The following is a 17,220-nucleotide window of genomic DNA, read 5'->3' as shown; positions in this document are numbered from 1 at the left end:
CAGCGTCACCCGCAGCAGCACCTGGGAGCTTCTTAAGATTCAGATTCCCAGGCCCTGCTCCGGACTTCCAGAATCGGCGGCTGTGGGGGTGGGGCTCTGGAATTGGTTTATTTGGCCCTCTCCTGAGGATCCGTAGGCACCCTGCCATTTGAGGCTCTGTTCTCGTTTTGAATGACAAAGCTGGACAGGCCCCGCAGAGTGAGGGCCAGATGCACTTTAGGAGCGCTCTCCGTGTGCTTTCCAGGAACCCCTGTCACGGCTCCGTCTGTGCGCTGCCGGCTCTCGTCCGCTCCTCCCTCGTCTCCACCCTTCACAGTTGTATCCACTTGACAAATGCGAAGTTTTGACAGTTCTCAGCACCTGTAGGCTCTGATACGTTTTTGTTGTGTGTTATTTGGACAATAAGGGCGTTAAAAAAAACCTTTCTCATTTTAGTTTCCACTTCTGCTGAGCTCTGCTTGCCACCTAATTCTGAGACACTTGGGCAGCCAGTAAAACCCGGAACGGAAAGGGCAGCAGGTGCTTTGTTGGGGGGGTGTGGTCAGAATGCCCACGTGCATCATCTCAGGTCTCAGCTCAAATGTTCAAGTACTCAGAGAGACCTTCCTACGCAGTCGGCTGTCAGAGACGCCTCCAGGGAAGCGTTTGGAGGAAGATGCATTTGACTTGGTTTCCCCTGACAGTATTACTCTGGAGCCAGGTGCAAACGTCCAGTCTGCTCTTGTTTGGGTGATGTCAGAGCATCTACAGGAAACAGTCTTCCCTGAGAGCAGGCCTGCTGTCTTGTTCTGTTAGGCCCTCTCTTCCTGGGTCTAGCTGTGGGGGGTGTTTGAGTGACGTCACTGCTGTATCCAGAGAAAGGACAGATCTGGGGGCACATGAGCTTCCTGTATTCACGGTCACAGGTTACTTTTGTCACAGGTACAGACTAATGGCCTGGCTGACTCAGCCTGAATGAGGGGGTTAGACCCTTCCTCGGGTGGACGGTGGACGAGAGCAGAGGCAGCATTCCCAAGGGCAGCGCTTTCTTGCCTTTCATGAAGCCCTGGCTTCAGAACATCCCTGCTTGGGCACAGGAAGCCAGGACTGTTCGTGGCTGCCTTTCCGGTGACCAAGGTCACCGGCATACCTGTCTCACCAGATGCTAACAAGGTGTTTACCTTCTATGGATTGAACGACGTCACCGTGGAACATTTCAGCACAGCAAGCACTCTGACAGTGTGACATTCCCCCCCACGCCGAGTAATTAGAGGGAAAGAAATTCAAGATCTTTTCAGTTTACCCATTTAATTTATTCTCTGGGTGAATGAGGACTAGCTCCAGCCTTTCAGGAGCCGGGAATCTAGGGTGAGGAAGATCTAAAAAGAAATAATCTGAGGACAGTATGGGAGTGCTCTAGAGCAACGGTCCCCAACCTTTTTGGCACTGGGAACGGGCTTCATGGAAGACAGCTTTTCCACAGACTGGGGTGGCGGGGGGGGGAAGCAGGGCGGAGGGTGGGGGGACAGGAGGTGGAGTTCAGACGGCAACGCCAGCAAAGCTTCGCTTGCTCATCCTCCACTAACCTCCTGCCATGTGTAGCCTGGTTGCTAACAGACCACACACCGGTCCCAGTCCACAGCCCATGGGTTGGGGACGTCCAGCTCTAGAGTATGTTCTCTGCCAAAGGAGGCAGAGCAGAGAGCCCGGACTCTGCCAGCCAAAGCAGAAGAAGCACTTTTTCAGGTGAAAGTAGGAGAGGCCAAGGGAACAGGGTAAACAACCATATTTCTCTAGTACTACAGGCCCAGAACTTTCCATGTATGAACTCATTAAATCCTCATAACAAGCCCACAGTGGGTGCTGTTGTCGTGTCCATTTCACAGATGAGGACGCTGAGGCTCAGTGAGGCTAAGGAGCCTGTCCAGGTCACACAGCCAAATAAGTGGCGGAGTGGCACCAGATGCCAGGCTGTTAAGTGCTGTTCGACACGCCTCTTGTACATGCGAGTGTGTTCTGTCTGCGGGATTTTGAGTAGCTAGAGTAGAGAACGGTGGCACCGAATATTTTTTTCTTCTGGATTCCAGTTAGCAAGACCCACCAGTTAATCCCATCCATTCCCATTTTCCCATGGACAATGACAAAGCCTCAGAGAATGTGGTCATTGCTAGGGCTGTCATAATAAATATCATAGACTAGGTGGCTTAACCAACAGAAATGTATTTTCTCTTAAATCTGGAGGCGAGAAGCCCAGGAGGGAGGTGTCGGCAGGGTCAGTTTCCGCTAATGCTGTCTCCTTGGCTTGCCGATGGCTGTCTTCCTCGGGGGCTTTATGGTCTTTCTGTGCAGGTCTGTGTCCTGACCCCTTTTCTGGTAAGGACACCAGTTATATTGGGTTAGGGCACATCCCAGTGATCTCATTTAACCTGAAGGGCCCTCTTTCCAAATACAGTTACATTCTCGGGTAGTAGGAGTTCGGATCTCAACCTGTGAATGTTGAGAGGGGCACTCAATTCAGCCCAGAAGTGAAAGCAACAAAGTAAACAAATTATACTGTGGGTTTCTGTGCGTGCTTTTATATTATTTAAAATACTCTATAAGTTTTTAAGTACTTTTTTATACTTTCCAACTATTTATATATAATACACTTACAGCCAGTGAGTGAGGCGTAACTGAGCATATTGGAGTGAGGGGTCGGTTCCTGTCAGCACTCACGTGAGCAGTGTGGTTAGGAATGCCTTCCATGTGAACAGACTCGGGTCTCTAGTTAATGGGAAGCTGCAGGTCAAGTCCTGTAAACATGCTTCTCTATGCACTCTAAGAGTAACCAAATAGGTCTCTACCCACAGGGACTTATGATTAAAAACAAGAATGACACCAGTGAACACCATGGCCACCTGGACGCCGCACTGACCAAACATTGCTAACAAAAGGTCCCATTGCAGGTGCAGGGGTCCCAGCCATCAGAACTTGCTCATTCATGTGCGTCAGCAGGGTCTCCCCAGTGCTGAAGGCTGCCGAACTCCTTCGCAGAATGGGGACTCGGGACCACCAGTGAATTCCACTTCATTATTACTAATTGTTAGAGACTCATTTTACAGGTCTATAATAAGTAGCCCTTAATCCCATGTACCTCTGGAATTGTGTATTTTTTGCTTATAAGAGCAGTAAAAAGGAAATTGTAGTGAGTGTGAATTTTGTTCACTATCTTAGACACACACCCCACTCTCATTTCTGTGAATGATGTTAAGTGGCTCCGAGCCATGCATGACCTGACTCTTAGTCATTACGAGGGCTCCCTTTCCTTTCGCCTCACTCACCCTGCCTGCGGAGGTTATGTAAGATTCTGATGGAGGTGCTGGAGGGGAGCCAGGGAGCTCAGTGTTGCTCTATGTTGACTGGACTCACAGCCGTCAGGCCCGCCATTGCTGGGAAAGGCTGGTCACGTGCCCTGTTTCAGGTGGACCTGGCTGTGCAGCCTCTGCATCCTCGCAGCGGCCCATTCCCCCAACTCCCGACCCACGCACTGGGACACTGAGCTCTTGTGCCCAGCGTCCAGCCTCTGCAGATACCCAGAAGCCACCGCCTACGAGCTAGGGTCCATGGAAGGAATGGAAACCCAAATCACAAATTATTTTCCCTACTTTCTTCCTTTTGCTCTTCATTTTAGGGAGTTTCAACATGCCTTTTTCTTGAGCTATTCTCGTTTCCCTTCTCAAAGCAGTCGTCACTGTGTCCCAACAACCGACCAAAACACAAAACCCTTTTCCTTTCACTCTGAGATAGATCAGGACGCTGGCCCAGGTGGGCTGCCTGGTTTCAGTGCCACCTGGGACCCCAGCCAAGGATGGGTAACAGTCATGAAGGAGTTTTTAAGAAGAGCTGTGGCACAGATTCGTCTTTTAAAAAGAAGACTTTTAGATGGACTGACTATTAGGTGATCTTAGGAATTTTATAATGTGACTATAGCTGCACAGAAGAATGTCCTTTTTTAAAAAAGAAATTCATACTGAAATATGTATGCGTGAACTATCGTGTTTTGTTATTTATTATGTGTTGGTGAAAAAAGTGTATGAGAAAATGTGGCAAAATGTTTATAATTGTTGCATCTAAATGAGATTACCTGGGCATTCATTATACAGTTTCCTCCACTTTTCTGTATGCTTTCAAACTTTTTTAATAGTAGAAAATGTAGAATAAACCCCTCTCCAGGGACTGGGCAGGAAGGAAGCAGGGAGCCAAGTTGGAGAGGAGGGGAATGCAGCAGTTTGGGGGCTGCTGAGGAGGGGTCCCAGCTTCGAAGGGGACCCAGCTGCCGAGGGGCCCAGCAGACTGGCTCTGAGGATGGAGCAGAGGCTGTGGGCCGAAAGGGGTCACGCGGTCTATTCTCTTCTCTCATTCCCACAGTCCAAAGTGCTTCGGGAAAAATGGCTGCTGCAGGGTATACCTGCTGGAACTGCCGAAGAGGAGGAAGCCAGGAGGCGGCAGTCTGAAGAGGATGAATTCAGAGTCAAACAACTCGAAGATAACATTCAGAGGTAGGTGGTTCCCCGCCCAGCAGCCCCCAGGTGAAGGTTTCACCCTGCAGTAACCGCTACTGTCCTCTAGGGGGCTGCGCTCAATGCAGTCACCCTTTATCCAGAAGTTTAGAATTACCTTCCTAAACGGAGCACATCCATACCATTTCAACTTTTCCAGAGACTCCAGAATTATTACTCTGAGTAACAGCTATTGTATTGGGCTGTCATACAGTTCAGCGATGTCTGCAGGGACCAATATGGTGTTGTACGCAGCTTGCCCCTTCACTAATTGCCCCTTTTTGAGTTTTCTATCAGCTTTTGTCTTTTTCCTTCTTGGGCTCAGGCCGTCAGCTGTCCGTGCTGCCATGTAAAGGGGCTGTTTTCAGTGCTACAGTTGATCGATTTCATGTGGGGAAATTGTAAGCAAGGGTGTTGGGATCGAAGCGAAGAGGGCAGGAGCACTGAACGAGGGCCCCCATGGGTTCTGATGTGCCTGCACTCCAAAAATTCACCGTGTGTGGTCTACTTTCCCTGCTCAGAGGGTGAGGTGCTTCCTCTATGGTCCTCAGCCAGGTTCTGAACACGTCAGTCTGGGAGATCAGACCTTTCTCTGGCCACGGGCTGACCAGGCTCATACAGGAGCAACAACGTAGGCAGCCACGACAGGTCCCAGGACACCTGTCCGGAGATACGAGGTGGTGGTAGAAGGTAGTGGAAGGCTTTGGAACCAACTCTTCTCTTCCATCCTGTGTCACCAAATTTGGCCTGAAATCTCACCCTGGAGAACTGCATCTTTCTCCTGGGGTTTGCTACCAGCCATTTGTACCCCAGAGTGAATAAAGACTGTGAGGGGGGCTCTAGAAGTGCCACCAAAGGGGAAATGCCCTGAGGCCGTGTCCCTATTTGCTTGGGCTCTGATGTGCTTTAAAGAGCTCTCTGAGCAGCTTGGTTAAACTTTGCTACGAACAGAGGTGGGCAAAAGTAGGTGTACAATGGTTCATATGGAAAATAGTAAGTAATAAATAATAATGCAAGAATAAACTCGGTTTTGTGTACTTACAACTATAAACCTACATTCGACCACTGTCTGTGTGTGTAGTACTGGAAGAAGAACATATCAATGCTATAAATACTGGCATAACCTTGTGAGAACAGGTACCTCCAGAAGCCCAGGCAAGGAAAGGACTCCCTGTTAGAAGCCCAGGAGATGTGGGGTGAGAGGCAGGATGAAGAGTCCTGAGCTTCGGGGGTTCCTTCTCAGGAGTGGCTCGCCTTAGGCAAGATGAGGAAGCCAAGGACTACTGGAAATATCGACAGTAAATTGGAGAGGAAAAGGCAGTTCTGAGAAATGGTTTCATAGGAGGTTTGTTTTTAAGTCTCAAAGTGACAGGTCCACGGTGCTTTCTGCTGCAGTGACAGTTGACACGCTACAGGATCTCTTTGTCTTTACTCATGTTGAAAGTGACAGTTATTTTCCTGGCCCTTTCTTACTGGCTTTACATAATCATAACAAATGGGTCTGGTGCAAAGTAGATGCTCCGTGGTATGTGCTGAGTGAAAGTCTTGGGGTGGGTGTGCTCTGCTTCAGGGAGCCCCTGCCTGGCGGAGCAAGCCTGGGAGTTTACCCTCCAGTCCAACTTGGGAAAATCCTAGGGGCCAGGAGGCCTGGGACCAGTCTGTTTACAACAAGAACCGTGCGTGGGTCAGGTTTGGGATGGGGCAGCATTGTGCATGTAGAGATAAAAATTCAGAATCTGATCTTTATATAATAAGAATTTGGAAACTGTCTACAGATCAGATGCAGCTGAACCGCTAAATAAAGAGATTTTAAAGGAGACCTTGAAGCACAACATTAATTTGTAAGTCTTTAGATTTTGGTCCACTAGTCTAAGTTCCTCCCCAGCAACAAATTAGGTTCTCTTAAAGAGATATATGCTCTCTTCAAACTATAAAGTATTTTAGTGCAGTTGTACCCTGAAGGTATTTTAGTCCCTGTTGGCAAGCCAAGAGTAACACAAAGAACCTGGAAAAGGCAGGAGAGGAGAGAGAATAGTACCCAGAGAACAGGGAGAATGCCTACAAGGAAAATTAAGGGAAATTTGGGTCATTTAGTTTAGAACAAGAAAAGATAATAGCATCCTAACTCAGAACTTTGTGTGTATATAGGATGTAGGTCACACTTTAACTTTTTTTTTGTCATGTCATATGCTTTATTTTTTATTTTTTCCCTAATTTAAAAAAAAATTTTATTTAGTTATTTTTCAAGTACAGTTTTTTGTCTATTTCTCCCATCCCAGCCTCCCCCCCCTCACTCCATGCTCCCCACCTCCCTCCCATTTCCACCCCCCTTAGTTCTCATTTCTGTGTCCTTCCTATTTGTTCCTCCAAATCCCTCCCCTTTTTCCCCCTTAAATTACCTTCCCTCACTTTAACTTTTTATGTCTGGGCCATTTTCAATACGATAAAAAGTTCAAATAAGGCATGAGAATTAGATCTATGTCTATTTCCCTAGATATCTTCAAGATGAAAGAACATAACCACCTTTCTAATTCTGATTCGAAAATTCTCTATAGTGCCATTAGCTACACAAGAAGTTTCAGATTTACAGAGAAGTTTTCTTCCAAAATGCTAATTGCAAATTGTTAGTAGTTTGGAACTGAGAATGTTGTCTCTCTTCCTAAACTATTAGATACAGTGCTTAGCTCTGGAGGTCAGCTCGCAAAAAGGGAGGGACAGAGGGAAGGGAGGAAATATGTAAATACATGATTCCATTCTGGGCACTACAGTCATCTGGGATGCTTTTAATATACAGATTCCCAGGTCTCTATTCCAGGACATTTGGATTCAGGGACCCAGGTGGGGAGCCCGGTAATTTATGTTTTTTAATGAGCGCTCCATGTAAGTCTTTTGCACGGTCAGGCTCAAGAACAATTGCTTTAAATGGACAAAAGAATAGATCACAAAATGAAATCTCATTTTAGTGCCTAGAAACCCCCAACAGAAGCGGGAAATTAATAGTGTTTATAAGAAGCCTGATTTCACACAAACAGATAAAAAAACAACCTTGATCCTTGATTTTAGGTTGATTCTAAGCCTCAGCGATTTGACTCAAGGAAATTTGGAGCCTGCTTGGGTCTCTTGTAGGTGGGAACCCAGCTCTCTGTCTGGTACAGAGCTTCATCTCTCTGATACAGGTCCCACTGTGACACCCAGCTCCATTTGAACCTGATCAGAAACACCCTCGGTGTACCAGACTGAAAATTACACAGGTCAGGAAAGCAGGCTACTTTCTACAAGGCCAGAAAATTCCACCATTTTTCAAAGATTTCTGGCTGAAATTCATAGTGCTATCGCCCCCGAGCGATGACCTCAAGCTGGCGGGAAGGGAGGAGAACAGGCGATCACAGTGGGTGAGCAGGTGGTTACTCCGTTGCCCAGCTTTCCCTGGGGCAGCCTCAGGATGGTGCAGTCTATTGATCACACTCCTGGCCTGCTAGAAACCAGAAGTATCATAGTCTAAAAAAGGTTAGAAGTGTTGAAAGCAAAATCTGCATGCAGATATCTTTAAAACTTTTTCTTTTTTAAAATGTTGGAATATCGCATCTTCTGTAAATGCTTTATTTCCCATTGGGGTACCATGTTGAGAAAGCCCAAAGAGTGGTTTCTGGTTTGGGCCCTTGTCAGCCACTGTCCACGCCATCACGGTGTGTGATGGATGCCCGGGAGGCCACACGTGGGTCTCACATCGACGCTTTTGGAGATTTTAGGCAGGTACAGCCCCACTAGGCCTCTCTCCTTCCCATCTGCTCCAGTCAAGTCCTGTTGTTTGCATTGTGATTTTACCACGCAAGATTCTCTTTCTAATGCCATGAGGTTCTTTTATTCAAGCGTTTGAAATACAGTGTTCTTAACTTTCCTTGATGAGGAGAGAAATAGAGGGAAAATTTGCTCCTTGCCTTGGAATTACCCCAGTGAAGCTGAGAATCCTTGTGGAGTCATAAATGGAAATGGAATGAGCTGTTTCAAAGCCAGGATGCTAATTCTAGCTGTGCGGAAACTTCGCTCTTTGACTTTGGGCAAGTGTCTCCTTGTCCCTGGTTTTCTCATCTATTCAGTGAGAGTTCTCTCGGGATTTCCCCCACTCCAGTATTCTGAGACCCTCTGATTTGAGAGGTTGGCTTGAGATCACTGTTCTGAACACAGGTACCTGTGCAGAGAAATGTCACTGTTGTGGAAGGAAGTGGTTTTGGAGACAGGCCAGCATCGGGGAAAGAGGTTAAGTTCTCAGGAAACAAAAGCCCCATGTAGCTGACTCATCCCAGATTTGACTAATTCATCTGAACCGCTGTCAGTTCTAAAATATGTCACGTCACATAGTCATTGAATAAAATATTGAAGTCCCAGCTGCAAAGCCAGAGAGGGCAGCTTTTTAAAAGAAAATTCAAGATGCAAGTGGACTGGTTCCTTTCTGCTTCTGATTTAAGATTCTCTGAGTGCCTCTGGTGGTCTCTGATGGATACCAGAATTCACTTAATTTCCCACATTCTTAAGTCTCAGAGCAGAAGACTGGCAAAATCAGGCAAAAGCATGTGTGTATTATATTATTGGATTCTGGCAACCGAGAGGACGGTCCCCCACAAATAACAGACATAGAAAAGGCAACCGCAGAAACGTATTGGAATCACAACACACACTTGCATGGGACTTAGCGGCTTCTTCCCGCTTGCTATTTTTAACCCCACGATGCCCCGCCCTTCCTCAGCAGGGAGTGCAACGCCCCGCATTGGCATTCGGTCTCTGGGCCCTCCCAGCCTGTGCCCCGCCCCGCACAGCCACACTGGGCAGTCCAGCTCCGTTCTCCTCCCCATTCCTTGTGTTGCACTAAAATAAATTACACATACTATGAACCATATAGTGACATAGTGACATCACTATATCATCTAATATTTACTGACCTCTTACTCTGTTCTGGGTATTGACCTAGGTTTTTGGCTTTCGTTAATTCATGAAGTTTCTCATTTGATCCTCATAATACTTTCATGAAGTAGCGGTGATGATGATGATGATGCCCTTAATACAGTTAGAAGACCTGAGACTCAGGCGGTAAAGTAGAATAACATGCTGCCTGGAATGGCCCCTTTAATATACGTGAGACAGTGAGTATTTGAACTCAGCTCTGCCTAATTCCAAAACACATCCTCAAAAATCTCAACAAAAGTTATTTGAAGTTAAAATTGTCTGAGACCCGTATGTTCAGTGAAATCATGCTAAGGTTCACCTCATGGTGACTATAGGTGGGTGGACAGTAATGTGCGTCTCCCTCCGCTGCCCCCACAAGTGCTCTCCCAGGAAGCAGTGTAGCAAATGAGCAAGGGGCTGGGCTTGGAGCCATTGTGACTGGTCATCCTGACTGGTGAGGCTGCCCCCTTCAGGTTCTCTCGGGAAGTACAGGTCCATTTTAAGGCTTAGTTGCTTTGCGTCTCCAAAGCCCTTTGCTGTTGAGTCCACTTTCTTGGCTGTGTATGCACAGCCTATATCTCTGTTGGAAGCAGTGTGTGATTATGTAAAGGGCTTCTAGCACAGCATGCTGAGTAGGAACCTGGGCCTTAGAGTTTGACCTTGGTCTGAGTCCTAGTTCCGCATTTACAAGTTGTTTGATCTTGGACAAACCATGTACCCTCCCTGGACTGAGTTTCATCACCTATACACTGGGGTTAACAATGAAGTGTGGTTGTGATGGGCGGAGATCATGAAATTTGTGAAGTGACAGTACAGTAGGCTGTTGGCAAATAAAAGTATTGCTCCTGTTACTGTTTTCTCCTCTGTTCTTCTAGAACAGGGTTTCTCAGTAGCATCACGGTTGACATTTGGAGCCTGGTCATTTTTTTGTTGTTGCAGGGAGCTGTTGGGTGCTTCGAAGGGTATTTAGCAGCATCCCTGACCTCTGCCCAGTTGATGCACCACCTCCTTCCCTGCCCCTAGTCAAGACAATCAAAAATGTGTCCAAGCATTGTTAAATATCTCCTGGGGGAACAGCCCTGAATTGAGAGCCACTGCTCTAAAGCTTAGAGTGACAGGTGTTAATACTAAGATAAACATAACCCATCAAGTAGGTTAGGGATATAGAACCCTAAAAAGATTTATGAAGATAACAGTAATGATCCTCGGGGCAGAATGACAAAGTGTTTCAGTTACTTGGAAATATGAGGCTTCTCTTAAGCACTGAGCCATGAAAGTCACTTCTAAGTTGTTGCTTTTTTTAAAAAGGCTGCATCCAACGCTACACTGATTTTGCGAAGGCAGTGATTTTATGACAGCTCATAAAACTGTAGACTCAGGTACGTGTAACCAAGGTGTTATCTGGATCAACTCCTATTTGACACTCAACTTTGCAATAAACCCAGTGAGCAGGAAACAATAAGCAGTGTCTTCCCGGAGGCCCAAAGTAACAGGAAACTCATGCCCTCTCAAAGTAACACCCAAGTCCACAATGGAACAACTCTCATTATTATCAAAGATCCTCCCTTGGGATGAAAATGATGTTCCGTGCAATTCCCATTGGCTCCGTGGCTCCTAGCCTGCCTTCCCGAGGTCACACAGAGAAGTCACTCTTTACGGACTCTGAAATCTGGAAGCTTGTGGCCTGTGGTCAGCGTGGGAAGCTGAGACAGGTGCGGGAGGAGGCACTCTGCACTTGCTCTCACGCTCGTCAGCATTGCCCGTGCGCTTCTTCATGGCAGTAGTGGAAGAGCCCACTACCAGATGCTTCCCACACTTCTTGCCTTACTCTCTCTAGTTGCCTCATTATTGGCCAGGTCAATTGGGTTTCAAGTGCCCAGAACTGTGCAAATAGTGGGAGATTTCCAATGAGACCACGTAAGAGCCACCTTTGAGGAATGCTTATGTTTCCTAGCACTTAATCATTGTGATTAAACGGACTGTTAAAAGTCAACTCTTTTGGCAGCTGGACCCAGGCTTTTTGGCCTATGGCTGCCATCCTTCAAGTTTTCTGTCTACAAAAAAGTTTGAAAGTAGTTTTTGTTTGTTTGGTTTTTTTTTGCCCCTGTAGCTTGTAACATGGTCACTTCTAATTCTTCTATAGTCTTACTGGACCAAAAATGTCAAGGGCCCTATTGATATTTTCTTGCACCCAATGTGCTTTCTGAAGGTGTTGGATGGTCCCTTGGGTCTTTCCCAGTGAGGACAGCCTTTGATCTTAGAGCAGGGGGTTCTTGCCAGCAAGTCTGGGGGTTGTGGTCCAGTGACCAGGAGGATTTGACGACGAGCAGAGGTGCTTAGGCAGGCTGCCTTGATACCTCCATCACTAGGACACTAGAAAAAGTGCCCCGTGTGTTCTCCCACACTAAAAGCAACTCCTGTCATCATGGATTCTTTGAATCTCTCACCCCAGGTGTGACTCCTAACAGTGGGAATTTTAGGCCAGGTGAGTAGAGAGCAAGACACAGCAATCGATGGGTTAGGTTCAGGTTACGTTTGTTACGACGGATTTACCTACATCCTGTCTCCCCCTCCCTTTTCTTTGAGAAACTGTGTTGGCACATTTGGAGCACATGCTCAGTTATCTTTGCTAAATGAAGACTCAAGGTTTGTTACGCTCACAGATTCTGAGTCAGGGATTTGAGCAGAGAGCAGCAGGAATGGCTTGTCTCTGCCCCACAGCACGTGGGGCCTCAGCTGGGAAGACACAGGTGGCTGGGGGTGAACGCAGGGGCTAGGAGCTGAGATCAGCTGGAGGCTTCATCCTTGCAGGTCCAGGGCCTGAGCCTGTGGTGTCTCAAAGGCTAGGACTAATGTCCAGGGCCTGTCCCCATGGCTCCTCCATGGGCTTGACCTTCTCACTGCATCGCTGCTGGGATCTGACAAGGAGCAACTCAAGGGAGAGTGTCTGAGGAGCATTTCCAGAGACCCATGTGGAAGCCACAAGACTTCTTCTGTCCCTCCTGCTGGAGGTCTTGGTAGTATCGCTTCTGCTGTGTCTCACTGGTTTCAACTAACCCATTAAAGCAACTCAGATTCAAGGAGAGGGAAATTAAACTCTGTCTCTTGATGGGAATGGTAGGGTCACACTGCAGAAGGGCATATGGGATGGAAGATATTTCTGCACCCAGATTTGGAAAACACAGTCTGCCTCAGAGCCTCTGTTGTTTGGCCCATATTTGAAAACTGGCCTTTATTATTATATGCATGTTTGTTTGAATGTCTCTTTTATTATTATGTTGTTTCCTCTTTATTTTTGTTCATCTTAAAATCTGTCTTGACTTGGTTAAAATAAAAGGATTGAGGAATGGAGGCCTAAGTGTGACATTAAAGCCACATGTGAAGTGAGGAGACCACTGTGCCTCCTGCTGGCGGAAGGGTCTCCCACCCGGCAGCCTGGCCTGCTGATCTCCCTTGAAAGAGAATCTCTGTCGGGGTAATACCCGCACCAGGGGTCCGGGAGTCTTGCGTTGGTTTCTCCCGTGCAGAAAGGCAAAGGGGAAAAAGTGACTCCTATCTGAATGCTGCCAGTGCACAGACACTATCCGTGAGGGTTCAGGGACACTCCTGCCAGCACAGACTGTCACCCCAATCTGGGTGCCTGGGTGAGGGACTTTAAGGACTGCCATACTACGTGGCATGAGGGCTGCGACCTTCACCAGATTCTGGATGAGAGGACAGGATGTCTCTAAACACCAGTGGCATTCAACGCCACGGGAGGGCCTCATGGCTCCTTTGTGCAAATTAGGAAATGCAGCTTCACACGGGGCCACTGCTTGGAAAGCCCCCTGGCTGGAATCCAGCTGCTTCGTTCCTGCAGCCAGCATCCTGAGGGCAGAAATAAGCTTCACAAGCTTATACAGTGGCTCTGGTCCCATCTTGGTCCCCAGTGACCTAGTTCTTGTTTGGCCATTAAGATATTTCCAATTTTACCCTGGCTGGCGTGGCTCAGTGGATTGAGTGCTGGCCTGCAAACCAAAGGGTTGCTGGTTCAATTGCCAGTCAGAGCACATGCCTGGGTTGCAGGCCAAGGACCCCAGTAGGGGGCGTGTGAGAGGCCACCACACACTGATGTTTCTCTCCCTCTCTTTCTCCTTCCCTTCCCCTCTCTCTAAAAAATAAATAAAGTCCTTAAAAAAAGGTAGTCCCAATTTCCCCCATTGTTACCTAATCTCAGGTGAGGGCAAAAGAGATGGCGATGAAGCTTTTTTCAGTCCACGGGAAGCTCAGACAAGTAATCCAACCATAAAAGGGTGGGAAAGCTCCTATTAGCAGAGTCCAAAAGCGTCTGTGAGAACATGGACAGGGGACGGGAACTCAGATCAGGGAGTGCAGGTGAGACTCCCTGGGAAGGTGGTGTTTGAGGAGAATGTGTTTTTCTCCCGCTAGGCACATGTTTTCTCTCTTTTCTTTTCATTCCATTGCATTCCTTTCCATTATACTCTGGTTGTTCCGGTTGGGATGTAAGTCCTGTAAGAGCAAGGCCTTTATTGGTCGCTCACCATATTCGTCTCTTCAGGCTGCTGTCACACAGGACCTTAAACTGAGTGGCTTGGAATGTCAGAAGTTTATTCTCTCACAGTTCTGGCGGCCAGATGTTCAAAATCAAGGTGTCAGAAGGGCTGTGCTCCCTCCGACGGCTCTGGGGGAGGACACTTCCCTGCCTCTCCCAGCTCCTGGTGCCTCCAGGCCTCCTTGACTTGTGGCCACACAATTCCAACCTCTTCCTCTGTCTTCATATGGCCTGTCCTCTTCCTGCTGTGACTTCCCCCCTTCTGTTTCTTATAAGGACATTTGCCACTGGATTTAGGACCCCACCAGATAGTGCTGGATCATCTCATTTTGAAATCCTTACATCTGCAAAGACCCCCTTTTCCAAATAAGGTCACATTCACAGGTTCCAGGGGTAAAGCTGGGCATATCTTTGGGAGGCCACCACTCAGCACACTGCACCCACTGCATGTGCCCCGAGAGCCTGGAGTGCTGCCTGGTGCCTGCTGGGTTGCTCAATAAATATTTTTTAATTTAACTGATCTGCACCAGCTTTAGGTCATCCACAGGATTGTCACGAGGTTCCAAACCAGCATTTACATCTAGAGATAGTGTAGGGCTGTATTTACAGGCATGAACATCAGCAACACTGGCTGAGTTCAATCAAGTCCAGGGTCTCCACTTCCTGCCTGTGTAATCTTAGGCAAGTTCCTTCATCCTCTCTCTGCTTCAGTTTCCTCTTCTACATAAAGGAAGACAATAATAACGAGATCAACTTTATTGGCTAGTGGTGATGATTAAATTAAATTGATGATTTAATTAGTGTATGCAAATTAGAACTGTCTAGGGCTTGATGCCTAATACATTCAGTTTTTATTATAAAAATAGAAGAGTGGCGAGACAATGTGTAATATATAAGTAACCCCAAATTGTTTGATTTTACAAGGCTTTCTCTCTATTTTCGGAAACAGCTGAGAGGATGTTGTAAGCTTAGCGTTCCATTTCAGAAGTCAGCTCCAGCTGGACAGAAGAGTCCAGTGGTGACTTTGGAAGCCTCAGCCCTCACGCTGTGAGGTCCAGGCAGAGTGGGGGCCTGGGGCTTGGGGCACTGTGCTGAGAGCTGAGTACCTGCCGCCTTACAAGGCAGGGAAGTGTCTGTGCCCAGGGCAGCTGCCCCTCGCAGCTTCCCTCCTATGATCAGCTTATGCCTGTTACCCATGAGGCCCTCAGCAGGAATTCCAGGGCTTCCCGGGACCTGTCAGCTAAAGTAGAAGATAAAAAGAACAAATCCAAGGGTAGATGGTGTAGGACAGGATGGTTGATGGACTTGAGACGGATCTAGACCACGAGTGGGGTGGGCTGGGTTGAATAGGGTGAGAGGCTGAAATTATCTTGGGGGGGTTATTTTCTTTCAAAGTAACTTTATGCTTTTCAGTTGCTTATTTAAAAAAATCATCTGGATTGTCTGAGGGGTGTCCCGCTCAGCTGCTTAGGGGGCCAGTGCTCTAACAAAATGGCCAAACCCAGTGCTGGTCAAAGCATGATCCTCACACTATTTCTGGTCAGACAACTGTTTGTCACCCGTCTATGACAACATAAGGACAGAAGCTGCCAGTTAGGTGTTTAGAAAATTTGATAACAATTTGACATCACCATGACAACCAAGTGGGTGATCAGTGGACCTGCCTTATTGAAGAGACCAGTTTGGGTGTGGTCACATCCAGTGGTGAGTTTCCTGTGTCACAAGACAAGTACTAGTACAACTACTAGTATAAGACAAGTACTAGTCTGCCGTGAGTTGGGAGTAAACCCCAGTCCTTCCCGCAGAGAGCTTGAGAAGCACACTGCAAGCCAAATGCCTACGTGTTTAAATACATTCATTGCCATCTCTTGCACCTTTCATCTTTAGATCTAGAAAAAACAACTTGGAGAGTCCTCCAGGGGTGTCCAGTCTTTTGGCATCTCTGGGCCACACTGGAAGAAGTTGTCTTGGGCCACACATTAAATACACAAACACCAGTGAAAGCTGATGAGCAAAAAAAGGTTTTAGGTAAATTTATGACTTTATGTTGGGCCACATTCATAGCCATCCTGGGCTGTATGTGGCCCAAGGGCCATGGATTGGACACCCCTTCTTAAACTAAGCCCCTTCCCATACTTCTCACCTTAAAGGTAAAGACCCTGGGGCTGGGGCTGGGGCAGACCATGGGGCTCTCAGAATGAGCCAGCCAGTGGTCTTCCTGGAACTAAACCCAGGTTTCTGGTGCTCTTTTAGAGTGACCATTCCTTTCTTGTAGCTAATGCAAAAGCAATTGCAGCCCCCGACAAGGAATCACACACATTCATCCAAATGAATGCCCAAGGTTGGTACGGTTTCCTTGGGAACAGCTGTTTCATAAACAACCCCGGCCTTCCATATGCGCTAATCTGCCATTGCTGGGGTCTTCTGCTCCATGAAGCAAAGTTCAGGACTCTTTAAGACACTGATGTTTTAACATTAGCCATACACACACACAGATATCTTGGTTTTGATCTTGAGAAAATCAGTGAATGTCCCAGCTGAATCTGTAAATAGGAACAAGAGTAAGATTGCTTTCCCTGGGGACATGCTAAGAATTTTTATCAGGTGACAAAAGGAAGCCCAGAGGAATGTTTTAGTCTGGGAAAGCGGAAGTAAAACTTGGCTCTTCATTCTGTAAGACTCTCCATGGTTAAAAATCATCTAAGAGCAGCTGGTTTGTTCGGCCCTCTGCCTTCAGGTAGGATTACACTTACGGCATTTCAGAGTGATGCACGTTTCTCCGGTTTGTAAGAGAGGGAGAGAGGGTCTACAGTTGAGTGGCCTTTCCATGGCTAGCACTGTCATACCCAGGACAATGTTAATGGGGACAGGCAGGGAGGAAGCACGGCTTTCTCAGGGCACAGTCCCTACTGGTGGAAAGTCAGAGGGACATCCTCGAATCTCAAGGATGGCGGCATTTCCACCCTGAGCGTGTCCTGTGTCTAGGGTAGTCATGCAGCTCTGATGAAGAGCATTGTGAAGATGCTCCTCCGACTTCTCTTCAGGTGATGTAATTTCTTTGATGTAATTCACTGGCTTTCACATGTCTTAATGAGGATTTTCCCCAGCCCACTATGCTTCACTTAGTAACTAGCCCAAGTACTTTTTGCCACTCCCAGATCTGAATCCAATGCCAGATACAGAATTCCAATAACAGGAAATGCAGATTTT

General features: G+C 47.3%; 1 protein-coding gene across 9 annotated transcripts in view; it reads left to right on the top strand.

Moving 5' to 3' along the window:
* PALM2AKAP2 (PALM2 and AKAP2 fusion) overlaps positions 1-17,220 on the top strand; it is a 407,874-nt gene that overhangs the window by 177,728 nt on the left and 212,926 nt on the right. For all 9 annotated transcript variants that reach the window (XR_008389907.1, XM_037152811.2, XM_053656209.1 and 6 more), the window contains one exon: positions 4,387-4,517. Coding sequence is in view for 8 of the 9 variants with exons in the window: in XM_037152811.2 (XP_037008706.2) it covers positions 4,387-4,517 (131 nt within the window). In the remaining variant the exon portion in view is untranslated. The remainder of the gene's footprint in view (positions 1-4,386; positions 4,518-17,220) is intronic.

This window comes from Artibeus jamaicensis, unplaced genomic scaffold, assembly GCF_021234435.1.
Source record: "Artibeus jamaicensis isolate MK-2021 breed Jamaican fruit bat unplaced genomic scaffold, CSHL_Jam_final scaffold_1964, whole genome shotgun sequence".
Classification (NCBI taxonomy): Eukaryota; Metazoa; Chordata; class Mammalia; order Chiroptera; family Phyllostomidae; genus Artibeus; species Artibeus jamaicensis.
This window is presented reverse-complemented; position numbering and strand designations above follow the sequence as displayed.